Below are 21,496 nucleotides of genomic sequence, written 5' to 3'. Positions count from 1 at the left end.
AATTCACATCTGAATGGCAAGACTCGTTTTTTTCTTTCCCGTAATAACCTGATTAAAAATGTTATAATGAAATATGGTTCATCATCTTAAGTTGTTTACTCAAAGCAAAGGACAGAGAGAATTACAATAGGAATTAGAAAGAGAGGGAAATTGAGCGAAAATCAAAGAGAGAGAAATGAAGGGAAAGAGGGAGAGAGGAAGGAGAAAGCAACGAGGTGAATTGAGATAGTAAAAAAAAAGACAGATTGTCATAAAGAGAGATTGCGAGTGTACAACAGATGGATACGTTATTAATTGATTGCACTTCCTATATAAAATTTGAGAATTTACAAAACAACGTAACTCCAGTCATGTAAATGAACCTAATGTACAGCTGCAGAGGCCTGTGAAATGGATCCTGTAACCAAGGGCAAGACAACAGCACGTAAAACAGTCTTAACATATGAATTCTTAGCAATGCGTCATATAGAAGAAGAGAAGGGTAAAGAAAGAAATGGAGCTAGGAAGAGAGAGAAAGGAAAGAAAGAAAGAAAGAAAGAAAGAAAGAAAGAAAGAAAGAAAGAAAGAAAGAAAGAAAGAAAGAAAGGGAGCTTAAGAAGGAAAGAATGAAAGAGAGATAGAAAGAAAGAAAAAGAAAGAAAGAAAGAAAGAGATGAGTAAATGGAGGAGAGAGAGAAACGAAAAAAAAAAAGAGAGTAGAAAAAAATACATTAGTAATTATTAAAAGAATTAAGTTAATGAAAACTGGAAAAAGAGAGGGAAAGAAAAGAATGAAATAGGAAACCAAAAGAAAGAAAAAAAAACGAAGAACAGACAGAAATGTAAACCGATTTAAGAGAGAAGATGGAAACTTATTAAGTGGATATAAAAAATAAAAAAAAAAAGAATAAAGGAATGCAAACGTAAAAAGGATGAGAGAATTAGAAAGACGCATGCACTGCAAGCTGATTCACTACATGTGGTTGAAAATATATTAATTACAGTGAGCATTCAATAGTCGGATTAGATATGGCAAAGGACTATTTCTATGCCTAACAGTTTTACATTGCACTTCGGTGAATTTGTTATTGTTTCTGAGATTCTTAGAGTGTGATTCACCGCGTGTTTGGGGAAGCCAATGTCTGGACCTCGCGCTAGGACCCAAGAGTCTCTGCGCGAAGCTGAGACAGAGGCATTCCCTGCGGTGACTCAGAGTGGGCAAACGGCACCGCTGGAGAGCATTCTCGTAGGAAGTGTACTGAAATCCTAGAATCATGCGACACGTGCGCTTCTGAATACGTTCAATTTGAACAACGTGGGTAGAAGTTAAGCCCGAGCTCCACACGGGAGCGCAATATTCGAGCACCGGTCGAATGTAAGAAACATAGATTTTAACCAAATGGTCAATTGGCAGTCGAAACCTGATTAGATTTCGCAGCATGTGCAGTCTCACGTTTGCCTTCTTTACCATTTCATTTACATGTGAAGACCATTTAAGATCACTCTGTATATTAACCCCTAGTAACTTTATACAATCTGTTTGAGTAATTTCTTGACCCTCAATTAATAAAATGATTGGCAGAGGAGGGTTACGCATGAACGTTACTGTCATACTTGAACATTTCTTGGGATTCAGTTTCATATTATTATTATGAGTCCATTGTTCTAACTCGGTCACACTTGATTGGATATTAGATGGAGCGGACGATTTTCTACTCTCCAACAATGTGAGGTCATCTACATACTTCCAGTAGGATGGGGGATTAGGACTGTTGCACGCATCGTTGATTATTGCAAGGAAAACAATGGGGCCAAGTCTTGTCCCTTGTGGAGCACCTGCAGAAACTTCTAGCCAATCAGAGAAAGATGTGCGATACTTTTCGCTCTGTTGCCTGTTGTTAAGAAAGTCCGCTATCCACGCGATAGCGCACGGGCGGACGTTCATTTGAAGCAACTTGGCAATGGCTATGTTGTGGTTAATCCTGTCGAACGCTTTGCTAAAATCAGTTGTAACAATCGTGGTAATCATTTTCGACTTTTCTGCGTTACTGTGGATCATCTGAAGTAAATCGATCAAGTAGTGCGAGGTTGAGATTCCCTTCGTGTTGCCGAATTGTGCAGGATCAATGAATTTCTCCATATCGGAAAGAGTCCATTTGGCTATGAATTTCTCAGCCACCTTGGCAAAATGATCTGTCAAGGAAACTGGTCTTAGATCATTCACAGATGGTTAAAATGTTTTCGGCAAAGGAACTACATGGGCTTTCTTCCAGCATTCTGGTACTAATGACTGGCTGAACGAAGCATTCAATATATCAGTTAGAGGGCAACTAAGCTCATAGGCGAATTCTTTGACAAGTCTAGCCGAGATGCCATCCGGCCCTGGAGCTTTTCTTTGATTAATAGCTTTTAACTCTCGATAAACTTCCCATGGCTGGATCAGTGGAAGTGGTCGATCAGCAGGTAAGAATGACGGCAGACTAGACGTGTCCAATCTCGGAATATCACTAGCGATGTTCACAAAGAAGTTGTTGATGTTATTGGCAACTGCCTCGAAGTCCGTAAAGGAAATCCCTTCAATGTGAAGAAGTGGTGATGCATTCCGGCCTGACGTCATTGCCCTGATTTGTTTATACCAGGACGCTGGGTTGGAGCTCTTCAACTTCCTAACACGATTGTTGTAGAAGTCATATTTTGCATGTTTGATTTCACGGATAATGCGATTCCTCAAGCGACGCCATTCGCACATCTCTCCCGAAGCAAAAGCCGCCTGCCGTTGTTGAATCAATGACTTTATAGAAGGCGTTATCCAGGGTTTATCCTGGTTGTGCAGCTTGACAGTTTGTGTTGGGAAATAAGTCTCAATCAAAGGATTTAGGATAGAGTAGAACGCATTGCATTTGTCATTCACATGTACAGCAGATAAGACTGGTGACCAGTCACAGTTGAGGATCTCCATCCCAAATTCGCGAATGTCACTCTCTTTCATCGGCCTAGTGGTACGACTTTGGGTGATATTACCGTTTTTCCTGGTGATCACTCTCAAAGGGGACCATTTCACAACACAGTGGTCACTCGCTCCTATGGGGGATGCTACAGTCGGCAACTGATAATAAGTGCTGATATTTGTGATAATTTTGTCAAGTGTCTTTAAGCCCCGTGTCGGTTCATTCACACACTGCACGAATCTAGGGTCTAGGATGAGAGATGAGATGTCGAGATCATTCATGTCCCCCATTACTATGAAACCCACATCGGGGTATCGTGAAGACATTGTATCAATCACTTGATAAATGTGATCAATAAGTTTGTCAGATGTATTACAACCAGGAGGGTAATAAAGGACGGCAACAACGATGGAAGAAACTGCCCTGGGAAGCCTTTTGGGTTGAATTCGAATCCATATTATTTCTAAGTCATCAGGTACATCAACATCTCTTAGAACTTTCGGACAGAGGGACTCTTTCACATACAAGGCGACCCCTCCACCCCGTTGGTTATTTCTGGATCAAAGAAACAGGTCATAATTCAGAATGGTGACAGAATCATCAGGCATATTATTTTTGAACCATGTTTCAGTTACTCCGGCAAGGTCAACATCAGACTCAATGATCATTTCAAAGAATTCATCGAACTTGTTATTTAAAGAACGAGTGTTTGTAAGCAAACAGGAAGGGAAGTTGTAAGTACTTACGCCTGCTCTTCGTTTATTCACAGGTTTAATCCTTTTCAGATTCGCAAAATTGGGTCCAAAATGGGGCATATCATTATCCTTATCCAAGCGTTGGGTAATGATCGTTGACATTCTCTTCACTATATGAGTTCCAGCACGGCGTCCGCGATGACGCCTACGAATTCCTAACTCATTTATCGTGTTCCACGTATCCTCAGACAACCGATCCTTTGCTTGTTTACGTAGAAGTCTCGGTTGACTGGTCCTATTATCATCAATGGCGGGATATTCAAAATGTTCACGTGTAGAACCCGGAGATAGATGGGTTATCTGAACGTTTGAACCGCCGTCTTGGTAGGCCAAATCCATGTTGAGAATCAGTAAGCCTATGGCTGCTAGGTATGCCAGAAAATATACGTAGAAGTTACCTTGAAAATGCATGTCGTCGTTATCAATATCAATCCAAAACAGTCACCAAATCCGCGACTAGAGTCGACTTCACACACATGATACAACCATTATGGTAAATCATAGAATAAAAAAGTAGAATTTTAGGACAAATAAATGAAGACCAAAGATAAAATTGTAGGCGTGGGCTTCAGCATAACAGCGCCCTCAAGATGACATTGGGGGAGTTTGTAAACAAGTGAAGGTGAATGACTGAAAGGATAACAGGAAGTTAAATACATACTACATAACATCCCCATTCTTTGTAAAATAAGGCTCCTCTCCTCATTTGGGAAAAATGTATATAAATAGATTACAAAGGTCATTTTGAAAATTGAGTGAAACCAGAATAGTGTATCTCGATTGTCCACTGTACTTTCTCTCTCGCTCTCATATACTCATTATTTACACTACGAGGATTAAACTTATTCTACATCTTAACTAACTTCAACTAATAGATATAACACATTGAATACATTCACAAAATTTATAAAACAAAGAATCAATCAATATCGATACTATATACATTAACTCGTGCAGACTTATGCACTCTGAAATCACTGAAACACTAAACTAGTTCAAGTAATAACAGTAATATCAATAAAAAATGTATGCTATATAAATCTTAGCATCTGATCAACATGATATTAAGCGGAAAGTTAACAGGTGAGCTCTAGAAATGACAGTTTCTCTATGTTAGGAAGGCCTAATATGTACTTCAAATGAAGCAATCAACATAGAACTCAATTATTACTATCCCTCCTATCATGTTGGGGAATATATTTCCATACTCATGTTATAAAGAACAAAAAAAACAAGTTCTTTCAAACTTGATAGATATCATCATTATGACAAGTATAAATTCAAACTTATCTTGGTAATAAACCTTGCGATGATGAATATTTCTTCAATAAAATATGTATACTATACTAAACTAAATTAAACACATTGTCAACAATATTATGCAATCACATACAACATTAAACTTTAAGCAATTACTATTCACATCAAATACAATTGTCTGAAAAATCTCTGTGGAGTACCTGTCACAGGAACAATTATACTAGCAAGTATCTGTCTGATCAATGTCTCAGTGTCTTCGTACATTCCAATGTTCCACCAAAACCTAATTTATGTGGGTTTATCGTCACATACTTTATCATATGACTTCAGGATCTGTAGTTGTCCGTCCTTGAATCGTCCTCTGTGTATTTTCATGTGTCCATTATTGGGGGAAGTCATAAGGAGGTCAAGTTGCCTATCTAGTTCTGGTTTTGTTAGAGGGATGGGTGAAGCTAATCCATTATTTTCTGTCATGGCATGCAAATAGTCTGATGTATCAACTGAGTTAGTCATCTGGGAACATTCTACTGGTGTAACATGGAATTCGGGCAATTTTTCATCATTTTCATCGATGAACTTTATTGTGTTTATGCACCCTTGTTCCTTGTCAGTAGTATTTATTCCTAATGCCTCTCATACCCCTTTCATAAACCCAATAAAACCCAATTATGCGGCTAATAGCAGCATAATTTGGTCGTAAAATCAGAGGAGGACAAGAGTTATCCGCATTATTCTGATGCTGCTATTATCCGCATAATAGCGGCATCGGGACAAGATTTCGAGATTATGAACGTATTTCCAAATAATGCGGATAATTGCCATGGTGCGGTCACAAGGTCACCCTTTTCCAACACAACCGCATCGGAGGGGGCGTGTCCAGTTGTCATGACGATTATCCGCCTTTTTCAGGACGGGCGCTCGTAAAAATAATGCGGATAATTTTCGGAGTTTGTGAACGCAATTTTTATTGAATTATCCGCATTACTCTTAGGCGGCTAATTGGAGGATAGGTTTTATTGGGTTTATGAAAGGGGTATCAGTTTCTGAATGTGTGTGATATTGTTCGTATTATTGGAAGCTCTCATGAAGCAGAGTTTGAGTCTGTTGTAATTGAAGATGTCCCGGAGGATTTCTCTTTTTATTGTGGCAAGAATGTAATGGGTTCTATCAATTACGTCATGAATTACTAAAGGTCCTACCCATTCTGCTGCAATTTTCTTTGAATTTGCAGTCAAAGAAGATGATGTCGGCTTGTAAAGATAAACAAGCTGACCAGTGAAGTAGATTGAGGTCTTATCCAACTTGTTTGAGATCTTTGTATTTTGTATCTCTTGCTGTTTTCTCTGTAATGACAGCATTGTGTTGGACAATTGGTCAAATTTCTTTTTGAGATGCTCTGCATACTCATCAAGATAAAAAAAAGACCAGACATTGGGTTGAAAGATAGATTGGAAAGATTAGGAAGTGGTTTCCAAGATGAGGGGAAGAGAAAGAGTTGTATGCATAACATGTTGTAGAAATGAATCTCACCCAATCTGTGCCAAATTGATTGAGGTTAACTTTTAGAAAGTTTGAAAGGGTCTGAATATGTATCTCCGTGTGTAGACTCCCATGATTTTCTACACTAATCACCTTGCGGTCAATGTTCAAAGTTGCACATAATGCAGTAAGTAGCTTACCTGTAAGGGAAGCCGCTGCATCAGTGACAAGACATGATGGTGGTCCAAAAATGCAAATGACCTTTTGGATGAGTGCCTCGCAAATTGTCTCAGCATCAAGCGATTTTAGAGGCGCGCAAATTACAAACCTTGTAATTTCGTCGCAGATAACCATCAAATGTCTAAATCCGGTACATGAGGTCGGCATTGTTTTAAAGTCAAGACTAATGCGGTCAAATGGTCTGTACGAGTCCGGTACCCTAGTATGAAATGGTCTAGTCTTGTCAGGCTTGCCACGGAATTGTTGGCAACGTAGGCATGCTTTAACGTAATTGTTAATTCGTTCAAACATATTTGGCATAAAGAAATTGCGCCTTATTGTCAAATATGAACGTTGGGTCCCTTGGTGATTACTAAGCAGGTTGTCATGGTATTGAGATATGATAGTGTCAGTCAAAGTCTCAGGTATAGCAAGTTGCAGTCTGAAGTCATCTTCTTTCGTAAAGAAAAGTCTGAATAGTACACCATCACAAATGATGTACTCTTCTGCCTTTAATTTGACTGTTTTTGCTGCTTTCTTATCACTTGGTAATATGTCATGGGCAAGATAGTCATAGGCAGATTTGGAAAATGGTGAGGTTTCTTGTTCTGTTTTCAGTTTTCTCAAATCAACAGGTAGATTGTAGTCCCAAATTATTTTTATCTTTATCAACTCAGTGATCTTGTCTAGTTCTTGCTGCTTTGGAATGTGTTTGGCCTTAATGTTGTTTACCTCTGATGTCAGTGGTCTCGAGGGGGTAAAGAGTTCACTAGGTACTTCGCGATAATGGTCTTTAACTGTGTCGTTACATCTGTCAACAAGTCTTGGCTCTGTGTTGGGAACAGGTGGGGTGTGTCAGGGATGAGGACAAGTCTGGTCATGATTCTGTGAATGGGAAGGATGGTTATCGTGTTATGGGCGTGCAGGAGGTGTGTCCTGTCTTGGGGGTCTGTGAGTGGATTGTGAATGAGAAGGTCTAGGTTGTAGAGATGGGGATTTGTTTTGGTTTGGTTTGTCGGCTCGCTTTTGTGTAGGGAGATTGGCATTTGGAGGGGTTCGTTCACACTTATCAGGTTTCTTTGGATATATTTCAGGAATGGGGATATCCATTTGCATAGGATCAAGTAACTACACGATCGGTTTGTTGGGCTGGGTTTAAGGTGTTCATGTCAATCAAATCGGTCTCATCAAACAATCAATAAGCAATTGGGATTACTCTATCTATTTCTGACTCGCCAGTGGTTGGTGCTCTAGTAAGAAAGTCTGCCAATACTAAATCAGTACCTTTCTTATATCCTATCTTGAATGAGTATTGTGATAATTTCAGGATCAATTTCTCTAATCTGTTTGTACATGGGGCTTCCTTGGATTTGAGAATTTGAACTATTGAACTGTGGTCAACGAATGCATCAAATTCACATCCTTTTAGCAAATGCTTGAAGGCTGTGACGTTGACCAACAATCCAAACGATTCCAATTCTGTCACGCTGTAACGTTTACATGCGTCTGGGAGTACTTTAGAATAATATCCGATTATCTGTTCTTTTCCGTTTATAACCTGGGTTAGGTATGAACCTGTCGCAGTACGAGATGTATCACTGTAAAGCGAAAATCGACCGGTTGATTGGGGCATGTGTAAGATGGGTGGATTAGTCATTAGTTGTTTAATCTTATTAAAGGCATTCTCGTGTTCATCGGTCCAATGGAATTTATTCTTCTTTCTAGTAAGTTGATGAAGGGGCTTTAGGATGGTCTGGGTATTGGGGAAAAATCCTGCTACATAATTAACTGCTCCAACAAATCGTCTGACTTGTCTTGGAGTTTTGGGCCTAGCTAGATTTGCAATCGCTTTGCATCTATCTGTCATCGGTTTGAAACATGCTTCTCCCTGAGGAGTAATCATGATTCTGTGTCCCATTTATTCTACTTCATTCATAAAAAGTTTACACTTTTGGGGGCTTACTTTAAGTCCATTACTTGATAGGGCTTCTAATACACTGGTCAAATGGGTCTTGTGGGATTCTTTGTCAGGGCTGAAAAGGATAATGTCGTCATGATGGGCCATACAAATGTTCCTAGAATTGGGTATGGTGGCCAATATTTCATCAATTCTTGCCTGGAAAATGGCAGGGGATACATTTAGTCCTTGGGCTAGTCGTTTGTAGTAGTAATGCTTTACTCCATGATAGGAAGCTATGCCTGTGTACTTTTGAGCGGATTTTGAGAGGGGGATGCAATGAAATGCGGATTTCAGGTCAATTACACTTAGTACTTTTGTGGTAGCATTGCCGATTCTTTTGAGAGTTTCCGAAAATAGTGGGAAAGGGTGATTTCTTCTCTTGATACGTGAATTCAGGAATCTAAAGTTTGTAATAACTCTCTTTTCAGACGTGTTCTTCTTTGATAAAAGAACTGGAGAGGTGTATGGTTGGTGGCCTATTTCTAGTATTCCTAGTTTGACAAGTTTGCTCAATTCCTTTTCAATGGTAGTCTTGCCATCTTCAGTAGCGAAGTATGGTCTTATGAAGAAGGGGTCATCATTATTCAGTTCAATGTCAACTTCAAAGTCAGGGCAGCTAGAAATTTCACCATACAAAGATAAAACATCTCTGTTTTCCTTTAGTATGTTTCTAATTTGTTGCTGCTCGGGAGGAGTGAAAACGCTACTATTAAGGTCAATTTGTTTACGGATAATTTCATCTTCTGTCATGTAAGCAATGGTGTCATTAGGGTCAAGATGAGGGTATTTCCTAAGATTATTCTGATTGACTGAGTCATCATGATCATGATGTTGTCTAGTGTACAGAATGTTATTCGAATTCATTGTCATGTTCAAGCAGTCCGTTGGGAGGTCTTGGGTGGCATTAATTAGTCTTGTAGTGTCTAGGAAAGCTATTGGTCTACCTTTAGAGAAAGTTACAGGTCTGTCAGTCAAGTTAGTGACGAGGACTTGAGCTCGTCCTCTACGCAGGGAAATAATGCTTGTCGTGGGGCAATAGCGGGATAGATATTTATTAGACTTTAATACAACATCGGGGTTCCGAATGTGGGGTGGGGTCTTGCCTTGCAAAGTCAGGAATGTCGACTCACCTGGGGAAACTATCACTGTATTTGGTGGGGCGAAGGAAATGTGTTTTGACTTGATTTTGAACCTGTTATTTCTGAAGTGGAGTGTTCCATCCAAATCAGAGAGCGTGTTAGTGCCTAATATTAGGTCTACGCCTACAAGATTGATGTCGATTAGTGCTGTGATTTCAAATTTGTGTCCCTGAATTTCTAGTCGAAATGTTAATGACTTGTCTGATGTCAGAAATTGTCCGTTGCCTAATTTGAATCTAACTGGGGATACTTTGGTTGGTGTCAATTGAGAGAGATAGGGGGAGGATTTCAAAAGTCGTCCGGATATGATGGATTTGAATGCACCACTGTCAACAAAAATTAGTGCAGTTGTCCTATCTGGTAGTCGTCCCTTAGTAAAGTTGCGTTCCGTTAGTTGTAAGTCAACTTCTTCAATCCCTAAATAAGTAGATGTCATGTCATTGTCAGGCCTATTCTTAGTAGGGGAGAAAGAACAATGAGCGCCATTGGCTCTCTCCCGTCTTAAAAATCCTGTGGGCGTGGTTGAGTTTGTGGTTGTTTTTTTTTGTGGGGTTGTTGATATTGGGGATGTTGTTGGTGTTGTGGGTAGTATTGATGGTTGGCATAGCTACCGTATGCAGGGGCATAGTAGTCATGGTAGTCAGGGAGGGGGGTGGTGGGTTTGTCATGTCCCTAAGTCTTTTTTCGACATTCTCGCCAGATATGGCCAGGGATGCAACAGTAGTTGCATGTAAGTCTGGGGCGTGTTGGTGGTCGGTTTGTCCGTCCGTCTGATCGATAGCGTCTGTTTTGCACGTCATTGCACCAGTCGTCTCGTCTATCGTGACTGATGCCACGTCGTCTTTCGCGGCTTACGCTGCGACTAGCACTACGACTGGCACTGAGTTGTCGTGGGGTCGGGGGTCGTTGGGTGGGGGATTTCGGCCTATTGTCATTGTCCCTGTCTGTTTTGAGGTTTAAATAGTATATCTGCTCCTTTAATTGATCGATTTCCTCTTGAGCACAAAATGATAACTCTTTGGTCTGCTTAGTCTGTCTATGATTGAGGTCTAAAAATAGTTGGGCTTTCGCCGCTATTTCTTCTGAGGTCAGGTCGGGGCGGTCATTAGTATGGTCGCGCGGCAGTCTGACGGTAAAGAATCCAACAACTTATGCCTAATCTGAGTTTCCCCATATTCGATGTAGGCTGCTGTTGTTCGCAACCTTTGCAGGTACGCCTCTGCGCTCTCCTCATTTGTCATGGTCATATTTTTGAAGTCCGTCACATGGCTATATGACGATTTGGCGGGACTAAATCGTTTTATGAACCCATCCTTAAGGTCGCTATAGGTATTAAATTGAAGTCCGTCAATCCAAAGTCGCGCCTGCCCTTGTAAAGTCCGTCTAAACGTCCGGAGTATTGTCTGGAATTGCTCTGGGTCGGCAGTGTCAATGTCATGCGCTTCTAGATAGTCGTCGAAAGTCAAGAAGTGCGCAGTCGAGTTCTCCCTATTAAGTTTATCACCCGAGAAACGGGATGGGAGAAAGCCAGTCTGTCGTAGGGTTTGTCGGGAGGTGTTGGTTGAAGTCATGATTATTGTTGTTAAAATTTTATAGGGTAATTATTATAAGTGATAAAATCAAATTTGTTTATTAGAATAGAACCGTAAAATATGAAGTATTGATAAGCTACTAATCAACGGTAATCCTGACAGTCAAAGTACTAGTAAATCACAATGTGGCAAAACAAACAGAAAACGTATTAAAATTACTTTTCGCTGGGCAAATAAACAATCCGAAAATTCAACCTCTCACACACTCTCTTTCACCAGTGGAACAATAAGAGAAATGGCTTCACTTACCTATCAGAGGATTGAAATGAGTATTGAAATATATCCTCCAAAATTAATTAAACAATTGCACAATTCAGCGAAAGAGTCAGAGTCATTTATACAGTTAAAGAAGAGTCAGGTTGATAATCACTCGTAGCGATGGCAATCAGGTAATCGTTGTCCTTTCAGGCTTCAAGTCGTTGTTTTTGTAGTATATGCTCTTTATCCTACCGTATGTATCTTCCGTCTGCTCTATCCGTCTGTTCTGTCGGTCTGATCTATCCGTCTGTATGGTTCAATTTTTTTTTCGGACCGGTTCTGTCGAATCCGTCGAATTTTGTTGTAGGTTGAGGCTGCACAGAGTCAATTTGTCCACTTGTGAAGTATGAAGTTTGCCCAGTTCGTGTTTTAGTTTGTAGATGGTTGGCAAAGTCGTAAGCTTTTTTTTTGCTCTGCAATTTGTTATATATAGACTCTTGAAGAAGTACTATATATTAAAGCCGGTTCTCCACCATGTTATGTTGGGATGGGATCGGTGATTATTGAAGGGAAGCGTAATAAGGAAACTTTGGAGAAAGTTATACAGTTCAAATCACTAGGTATTTAAACATCAATATTTAGCTACAGTTCGAAGTACATGAAGAATCAGAGTATATCAGGAGACGATGAATATAAAATAATTTAGAAGTATCAGGTTGAGATTCGAAGTGCAGTTTAATTAATACTGGATGGACATCTAAGTCTGAAAGTCAGTCAGTCAGGATTAGTGTGGGTCTAGTATTCTATAGTTGGTATTATTTTTCTCCAATAATCAACAAATCTTATTTATATCATTAGTTTTGGGGGTGTTACAATTTAAGGTGGGAGTGATCTCTAAACTTGATCTGATTGGTCTACAGGTAACTGTCTATCAAACTTTCTCTGGTATAAGGGGTGTGGTGATGCTCTGTGCAAGTGACTGGGGCTGGAAGTGTGAGTCATACTTCTTCCTTGAAGTAAGTTGACCTCACTGAGGGTTGGTCTTTTTATGGTCAATGTTTACATGGTTTAGGAGTTAAATGGTATTGGGGGTTTTGGGATTCTTAGATGACATTGGGGGAGTTTGTAAACAAGTAAAGGTGAATGACTGAAAAGATAACAGGAAGTTAAATACATACTACATAACATTAATGATGAAAACAACTATCCATTTCACATCGTTATTGCTAATGTAATTAAATGTATATCACATTCAACAAAGTTGGTTGAAATAATGAATGGATTAGGATTATCATGCTCTGGCGACACTTTAGTAAGATTTTTGGAAAGGATTCAAGATATCAGAGAGGGTTCAGTTGTTTTATCCAATCTTGACCTTTCTTATGTAACATGTGTTTCAATAGACAATATCGATAAATTAGCTTCCTTTGCTGCAGTATTAGCAGATTCATCGCGAAGTTACCATGGCACTTCCATTATGGCCCAGCAACCAAAACCAGTTTCTGAGGAATTGAATTCATCTGAAGTATGGAGTTATGATAAAAATGATAATAGTAATATTTCGTCTAAAAATAAACAATTAAAAAATACAAGTGTCGGCAGGAATTTGCCCACTTTTCAAAATAGTGATATTCCTAGTAAAAGCGATTTTTCTATTCCTCAATATAAAACATATTTAAGGAACCAGTTATGTGAGGATATTTTCTTTTTATCTGATTCTGAGAGCAAATCTGCAAATGATATTCACTTGAATATGGTGATGTATGTTGCCCAGAGATATACATTTGTAAAATCAGGAGAGAACACTATAATACCTAGTTTTAAATCTAAATTAGCATTAGAAGGTGACAAATACACTGAGCAATCAAAATTTTCATATTTGTATGTTTTGAATGAGAAAGCTGACTCTCCATCTACCATCAAGAATGCCTTAATCCACCTCCAGAAATAATTTTGTATAAATGAAAAAATTAATCATTCAATTGTTGCTGGGGATGGTGCTACTGTTAGATTATTGTATGATCTTAAGCATGAGTTTGGTCAATCAGTAGATTGGGTTATTCCTTTTCTTGGAGACTGGCATGTTCTGAAAAACTTCCAGGAAGTGATAGTTAAAATATTTTGGGAAGCTGGCTTGAAAGATTTTGCCAAAAGCATCTCATTAAAAATTGACATTACAAAGCTTAGCCTCGTGTTCAAACTTTAAAAGAATCCATAGGTTTTTAATGCAAGTATATGAAGCAATTTTCATGAATCAATTATCATGCTTTTTGTAATATCGAGCTGGGAAGGAAATAGATATTTCCAATAACAAGTTTATTTCAGATATTAATGATTGTTTATCAAAGTTATCTTTCAATAAAGGCCAGTTTAGTGGGGTGAAAGAATTTGTAGATGCACAAAATAACTTTAAACAAGTGACAATAATTCCTTTCAAGGAAGAATTTTCAATATTTTGCAGTGATATGTCTGAAAAATATGAAAATTTTAGATTTTGGAATGTTTTTTTTACGAAAAGACATGTTAGCATATATTAGTTTGTATATAGCCATTAGGGAAAGAAATAAGGACTTACGAATGGCTGCCCTTAAGAGTATGGCTCCCCCTTTTCATGCCTTCGATCGGCAAAATTATTCACGTTTTATACCATTACATATAAGTACTTTGCATGCCTTGCCTTGTTATGTTTTAGACCATTTCAAGAATGGTTCTTTTGTGTCAAATACCAAGGGAACAAACTATTCATCTGTAGCATTATATGAGGCACACGAGATGCTAATTAATAAGGATTGTAAGATGACATTGTCAAGTGGTCTTCCAAAGCACATGGAACAGTTAGTAGGTAGTATAGAATACCAAGCCAAATTATTACGAACATTTGAAGATCAATTAGGGATTAATAATAGTGAAACCTTACATAGGGATTTACATTGGTCAGTTTTTTCAGTCTGAATTCAGCAATGTTAAATTACATTTTGATGCAGTAGGCAAAACATCCATGTTTCATTCTGTTCAAGATGCCAGTTTATACCAAGTTGTCTCAAATGTTCAGGCTACCCCTGCACAACAAAAAAGTATCATGTCATATAGGGAAATAGGTAAAGATTCATATGAATCTTACTGTAAGACCAGAATTCTAAATTATACATTTGTTAAAGAACCTGTGAAAAGAAAATTCAAATTAAAGACATTTGCTAAAGAGAAATTACGGCGGAAAAAGCAACTGATCTTGAAAAGGAGAAGAAACTTATTACCCGCTGTTACAAAAGATCAATCGTCTTTTCTCGAGAAACTAAAACTCCAATCTCTGAACTTTGTCAATTTGCAGAATACCCAAGGGCTATTTGTAACCAGGATGGTTTACCACACAAAGGTACAAAATCAGTAATTTATGACTTTTTTAACCAAAGATATTAATCTAATTATGAAATAGTGTCCCTGTCTTTCAAGTTTGTGTCTAATACACGAAGAGCTCACTTGCAAAAGGGGCAGTCAGTGCGCACAGCGTATGCTAATGAGCTACAACTGGGATCCCATTCAACTTCCCGCTCGCCGGCTTTGCCGAATTCGAACTATCGTGTATCACGAGAAAAAACGAGATTCTGCAAGGGGTCAACAAACTTACAGCGTGCAGCTTGATGTTATTTTTTAGTGTTGCAGCATGCATGGGTAAGTTTTCAATGAATTCTACTCTTCAATTTGATAACAAAATCGCACATTTTTTTGCGCAAATATGATATCGTAAACCAGCAGCGAATTCAGTGTAATTTCTGCTGTCTTTTCTCAACTGTTTTAGACCTAACGTTGCATTTTCCGAGTTCCTGACTGGTATTGAAGTCGATATTTGTCTTAAATTATTTTTTTGCGATCTTGACTTTTAGCCAGAGTTGGCTTCTAAAGATTAATGAGGGACATGGTTCTTGAATTAGCTTTTTTCGCTCTTAAAATGTTGTGAGATTTTTATATTTACCGGAAGTTGTGATGCATTTCAGCGATCGGGATGTGTCTGGCGCGAAATATTGTCCATGTCGCGGGAGTTTTTTCTGTTGTGTACTGTGCGAGTCATTAGCCCCATGTGTGTTAAATTTCGAAGGGTTTATCAACGACGTGAATAAGTTTGACCCAAGTGATCTTAACTTAGGGTGTCTGAAGCCACACTGAAAAGTGTCAGCATAAAACAGGCTGATTTAAGGATAAATATGGCACATTTTTTCGGGAAATTCAGGCTGCTAGAAAAATGTGATCTGAATTGATTATGAACTTGTGTTTGGCATGTATGGAAATTCAAGGCCTTCTTTTGACAGTAAGGACAAGTTTATAGGATTATTTGAAATAAGGATTTAGAGATAGATTGCAAACCCTTATTTGTGTGTGTGTTGAGATTGCCATTTCCCCATGCGTTTCCTATGGGAAAATGAAATTTCTGTTTTGTACAATTTTTTCACTTTGTCGCAATTTTTCATTGTGATCTGGTTTCCAAATCTTTGTAAAAATCATACCATCAGAAAGAGCATAAGAAATCCTATTGGACTCTTTATGGACAAGTTTTGGCATTAATAATAAATTTATAACAGCTCTCGGAAGCTAAAAATTTGGATTTGTGTGTGTCAATATCTTAACTACACAGTCTATGGCAGAGAAACGCTGAAAATTGACCTAATTTCATTCTTCTTTTTTGCAGCCAATAATTGGATTTAAAAAAAGTTACATTTTTGTCAGTCTGAAGGTAATTTCTCTTCAAATTCACAAAGAAAATGTGATATTTTCTTGAAATAAGAAAAATATTTTTTTTTCTCCAGACACCCTACCTAACTTATTCTTTGGACTTTGTTCCAATTGGGTTGGCATTCCTGCTACAGTTAATAACGACCGAAAATTGCATTCGTGAATAACGATTTTGATCAGGTCGTTGTTGACTAGAATATTAGATGATCATCATGATTGATTGTGTCAATGTGTGATTTCTTGAAATTGTACTATTTTTTTTTTTACTAAATTACTAAGGCCCAGCCAGGCCAAGCCCAAGGCCTAATAGTAATAAGTTAGGCAGACGCTAGAGACGCGAGTTAGACGAAGGGGGGGGGGGTGTTAGCCATTTTGCCCGCCAGAATATTTTGGTGTAACCCGGTAAGGGGCTATTATTAGTAAATAGTATTATAGTATTATTCATCAGAAAATGTAAAACTGATAATGATATATGCATGAATTTACGTGAATGTATGATTTTGTGGCAACTGGTGGATCAATCGTGGAGACTGGAGTAATAAATATGTCTAGTTATTCACTTGGCTCTTTTTTTTTTGGGGGGGGGTGAGGTTAGCTAGATCCACATGTATTCCCTTAGTTTTAGTTTAGTGGAAATGTAAAAAAAGAGAGATTTCATATCTAATGCTATAAAGAGAGAATGTCTCCAAAATAGGTAGATCTGAATCTATGTGATTTATTTTTCATTTTGAAATAGGTAGGGGAAAATTACATATATTGTATTTTGTTTTGCCTCTGATCTAACATTGTCCCTTTTTTATATTTTGTATCCTCTGCAGGAGTGCCCATCACTGCACACCGTCGTTTTCCAAAGAAAAAAAAATTGATATTTGGTGATTCGATACTCTTTAATTTAGAGGATATTTGCACATATTCGCACTTCGATTTTGATTATCATGTTAAATATTTTCCGATGCTATCGTTCAGAAGTTAAGGAGGAACATAAAATAACTTTTTTTTCTGTTGAAGAGGATACGCGTTTTGTTATTTTGCACATTCGAACAAACAATTTAGATTTTGGAATTTGGGGCAAGGACAAACAATATTTTATCGAACTTTATAACACCTGTTCAGAAATATTCAGAGGATCTGTAATAGTTTTTTCTTTAATTCTACCTCATTGGGACGACGAACTATATTCAATCTCTGTATTATAATGAACAATTGAAACGTCTTGCTCGTACTCTTCACAACTATGCAATATTTGATGGTATCTAAATGCAAACTATTCTGACTCTGATTTTTTGTATGCTGTTGACGGTCTACATTTGCGTTTTTTGGGAAAGTGTTTTTATTTTTATGACTTAGAGTCTTTTGTGATTTCTTCATTGAAGAAGATCATATGCAAATGTGAAATTGTCAAGTCTACAAGGATTCCACAAGAACTAAAAAGGCTTTGGACTCCAACTAAAAAAGGAAGGCAAAAAAAGAAATAAAGGAACCGAAGTTTATTTTGCGTGTGTCACCCCGCAAGAAGAAGAGAAGGAGTTCAAAGAAGCAATTGCCATTTAATGATGAAGGAGGCTACATTCATCCTAAAAGATGTTGTTAACCTGTTCCTCCCCCTGTACTGCCTCCTTACCGCCACATCCCAGAAAAACTTCCAGTTTATATCCCATATGTACATGTGAACCTACATGAACGTTTCCAACATGAAACGATTGCCTGCTCCAACGTCCCCATATGTGGCCAGGAAAAAGAAGAGGAAGAGACATAAGATACTCCACCAGCGGAAACGGAGGAAGAGAAAAGTAAGATACGTGTACAATGTAATTTTCACTTACATGTAATGTTTGATCCTCTCAATTGGGACACCTTGAATTTTGATAAAGGTAATAACTTACATGTACTCCATCGAAGAGATCTGATGCTTTTTGTTGTTTTTAAGATCTTGTGACTGATGGAATACATGTAAATAAACATAAATGAACATGTACATGTAGTCCATACAATACAGTGTATTTTTCAACAAGTGAATTAAATTAAATTGTCTCATGAGAAATATAAAGATACCTATATTGCATACTTATTTTATTTCTATTGGTATCAATATTTGTTCTTATCCACAGAAGTTCGAGTATGTGTACCAACCTCCATCAAGCTCCTTACCGTCCCTTTCCACCGCTGTACATGTAGCTTCTGCTTGTGATGTTGTGAACGGCGGGAACGTAAGCTGAATTTGAGCTTTTTTCGTTACATAACTGAAGTGTTTTCAAATATGAATCAAGAAAAAAAAATATGAATTTTGTAAATCACAATCTGATTACATGTAAATCATTATAAAGACTGATATTCACTTGCTTTAACGATGATAACTTCTGACTAAAAGGTTAGTGATAATTAAATTTGATTGTAAAGTTTAGCAACTATTGAAAGATTGAAAGGAATTTAATTTCTAAAATTAGTACTATTTCAAAACGGTAACCTGCAGTAAAGGAAATATATTATTACAAGTACATTTATGTTAACTGGTAAGGTAAAATGTGTTACTAGCTCTATTGGTCTACATGTATTACAAAATTGTGTGTAAAATTCAAATTTGTATTTATATTGTAAGAATTTCACTTTACCAGAAGGAACAAAAGCACTTTGCAAAACTTGTTTTTTTAAGTAGTATTTTCATATCTGTATGGCAATTAAACATGTATGTTCATGTAAATGAATATTAAGTATTACAACTCTATGTTAAAATAAAGATTAAGTTCTTTGAAGGATGCTATTGATTACTAAATTTTTACTTGTTTTAATCATGCAGGAACATCACCATGCCATTCACCATCCACCACTTCCACCGGATCCTCCTCCAGCTCCTGTAGATTCATCGGTACATACAGTGCCACCTGATCCTCCTGTGCAAGTGCCCTATCCAGGGGAGGATCCAGCTTTCGCCAATAGGGGGGGGGCGAAAAAATATTTTCACCAACATTTTTCTCGATTGGCCGCTATAATCTGATGTTTTTGTTGGTTTTTCAGGGGTAGTCCTAACTAAGGACTGAAGTTTTGAAGTATATGTTAGTTTTTATTGTTATAAACAAGATAAGGTATCTCATGTGGTCTTAATATATAATGCGAGCGCGAAGCGCGAGCTAAAATTCTTTGATATTTTATGTCCTTTGAACTAAAGATTCTGAGCAATTATTTAAATCTTGAACAAAGATAAGTATCCAACTAAACAATGTGAGAATGAAGCGCAAGCCGACATTTTATTATAGTAATTACGTGAAAAGGGACTCAATTAGGACTGTTTTTTGTGATTAATGAAGAGGATACAAGTATCACTAACTAAATAATGAGAGTGCGAAGCGCGAGCTCAAAAATTTTGATATTCCGACCTGAAAACTGGACAGCCTGAGCGCGTTTTTATTTAAATAAAGAACAAGCTGTGTGTCTCAAACAATTAAATGCGAGCACGAAGCACGAGCTTAATTTTTTGATATACTGACATAATGAAGGATCATTTCGACAAATTTAGGAAAGAATTTCCAAAGAGGATAGGTATCTCACAAATCAAACAATGCGATCGCGCAGCGCGAGCTGAAAATTTTGATATAACAATTTGTGTAAAGCAAACAAAATAATGAAAGCTTGATGCGCGAGCTAAAATATTGTGTGCAAATTGATTTCAGAACTGGATATATGAAGTGTCATTTAATCCTCTTGAATGGGATTCATTATACAGGCAATGCGAGCGCGAAGCCCGAGCGAAAATTTTGTATATAGTCTATTTTCCAATACTTCCCCTCCCCTTTTTTTTGTTTCCTTTCGGGGTCGGATCGGCAGTTACGAGGCTGTAAATTACACATCATGGGTATAATACCTTTTTCTTACTTTTCTATCTGTTTTTCGTAGTTTCTATCAAGATAAAGAGTACACTTTTTTCTGCAGGTTGTCAAAAAATAAGGGGGGGGGGGCCGGGGCCGGCTCGGCCCCCTCCTGGATCTGCGCCTGCAATCATCCGCCTGTGCCAAATCTGTCTTCATGCAACTCATCTCATCTTGCCTATGAACCACTTACATGTAATTGTCATGATGTATCGCTGGGGTAAGGGAAAAGAAACCTCGAGCTGGACCCCCATGTGGCCAGGACGTATGTGGTGCCTGTAAATTATGTTCTCTTTCACGACCCCTCACAAAGCTTACTCACCTCTGTTCTTTAAAATCCCAAGATACTATAAATGTTATAAAGAGTAAATACCCAGATATTCCAGATAATAGTTGTATATGTGATCCTTGTAGGCAGAACTTTGGAAAAAAGGCCAGACATCCCCCTTACACACCCGAAAAAAGTCGGAAAAAGCCAAAACTCATGTGTTTTTTTATCAACCTTTGATAAGTGTGATTTAGAATCGGAAGTTGAATAGTTCTATAGCAGAAAGTATATGTCTGTGTAAGAAACATCGAACTCAAATTTCAAATTTCAAACTTAATGTATCTTTTTCAGTTTGTGGCTTATCTTTAACTTCTGGAAACAAACAATATTTATCTTTAAATCTACGCAATGAATCTGTACAGAGATAATAATAATAATAATAGCGGCATATTTAGCCAGGGTAGCCACTTCAGTTCCGAAAACTGTTCTCCCAGCGGGCCCTGCTATTATTACAACAAATCAATTCTAATTTTGTTGTAGATAGGAACACTGTATTATGTCAGACATGCCATCGATTAGCGTTACGTTCTGGACCGCAATAAACAACATTAGATCAGATAAAAGAAGATGTTGATATGCAAATAAAAGACCTTGATACCGTGCCAGACAGAAATGCGCTTATCTCTAAAGCATGTGCTCTCACATATCAGTATGTTATTAAGCTATGTAAATCATGTGGAAGTTTCTTCCTGACTGATGCATATTTTTACTTTATAGAATATCTTAAGAATGTATGCAGCACTGATGTTATATATCATCAGTGTCACAGGTCAACAACTTGGTTTATGGCAAAAATAATGACCCAGTTTGGAGATGCACTGTGTATCAATAAGTTTTCTCGTAGGAAAGGATTTTTTTTTTATGTTGAAGATATGAGTAGGGACGATATAATAAGCCGTTGGCATGCTGCTCAAGCTGAGGTTAGGGAATTTAAGAAAGAGAAGGGAGACAATTTTGAAGACATTAATGAAGAGTAAACATTTTTATTTAATAGTGAATCCCACAATACTAATACAAAATACCATGAAATTATTTCTCTGTTAAATAGCATAGT

General features: G+C 37.7%; 1 protein-coding gene and 2 pseudogenes across 1 annotated transcript; all 3 read right to left on the bottom strand.

The window, feature by feature from the left end:
- Positions 1-2,209: 2,209 nt before the first annotated feature.
- On the bottom strand, positions 2,210-3,217 carry LOC129261248 (uncharacterized). The gene has a single exon (XM_054899307.1). The coding sequence runs from the start codon at positions 3,215-3,217 to the stop codon at positions 2,210-2,212; it is 1,008 nt and encodes a 335-aa protein (XP_054755282.1).
- Positions 3,218-5,101: 1,884 nt separating this feature from the next.
- Positions 5,102-8,551, bottom strand: LOC129261067 (uncharacterized; annotated as a pseudogene).
- Positions 8,552-10,411: 1,860 nt separating this feature from the next.
- Positions 10,412-11,310, bottom strand: LOC129261249 (uncharacterized; annotated as a pseudogene).
- Between the last annotated feature and the right edge of the window lie 10,186 nt (positions 11,311-21,496).

Source organism: Lytechinus pictus, chromosome 5 (genome assembly GCF_037042905.1).
Source record: "Lytechinus pictus isolate F3 Inbred chromosome 5, Lp3.0, whole genome shotgun sequence".
Lineage (NCBI taxonomy): Eukaryota > Metazoa > Echinodermata > Echinoidea > Temnopleuroida > Toxopneustidae > Lytechinus > Lytechinus pictus.
The sequence above is the reverse complement of the archived record's forward strand: the minus strand, read 5'-3'. Positions and strand labels throughout refer to the sequence as shown.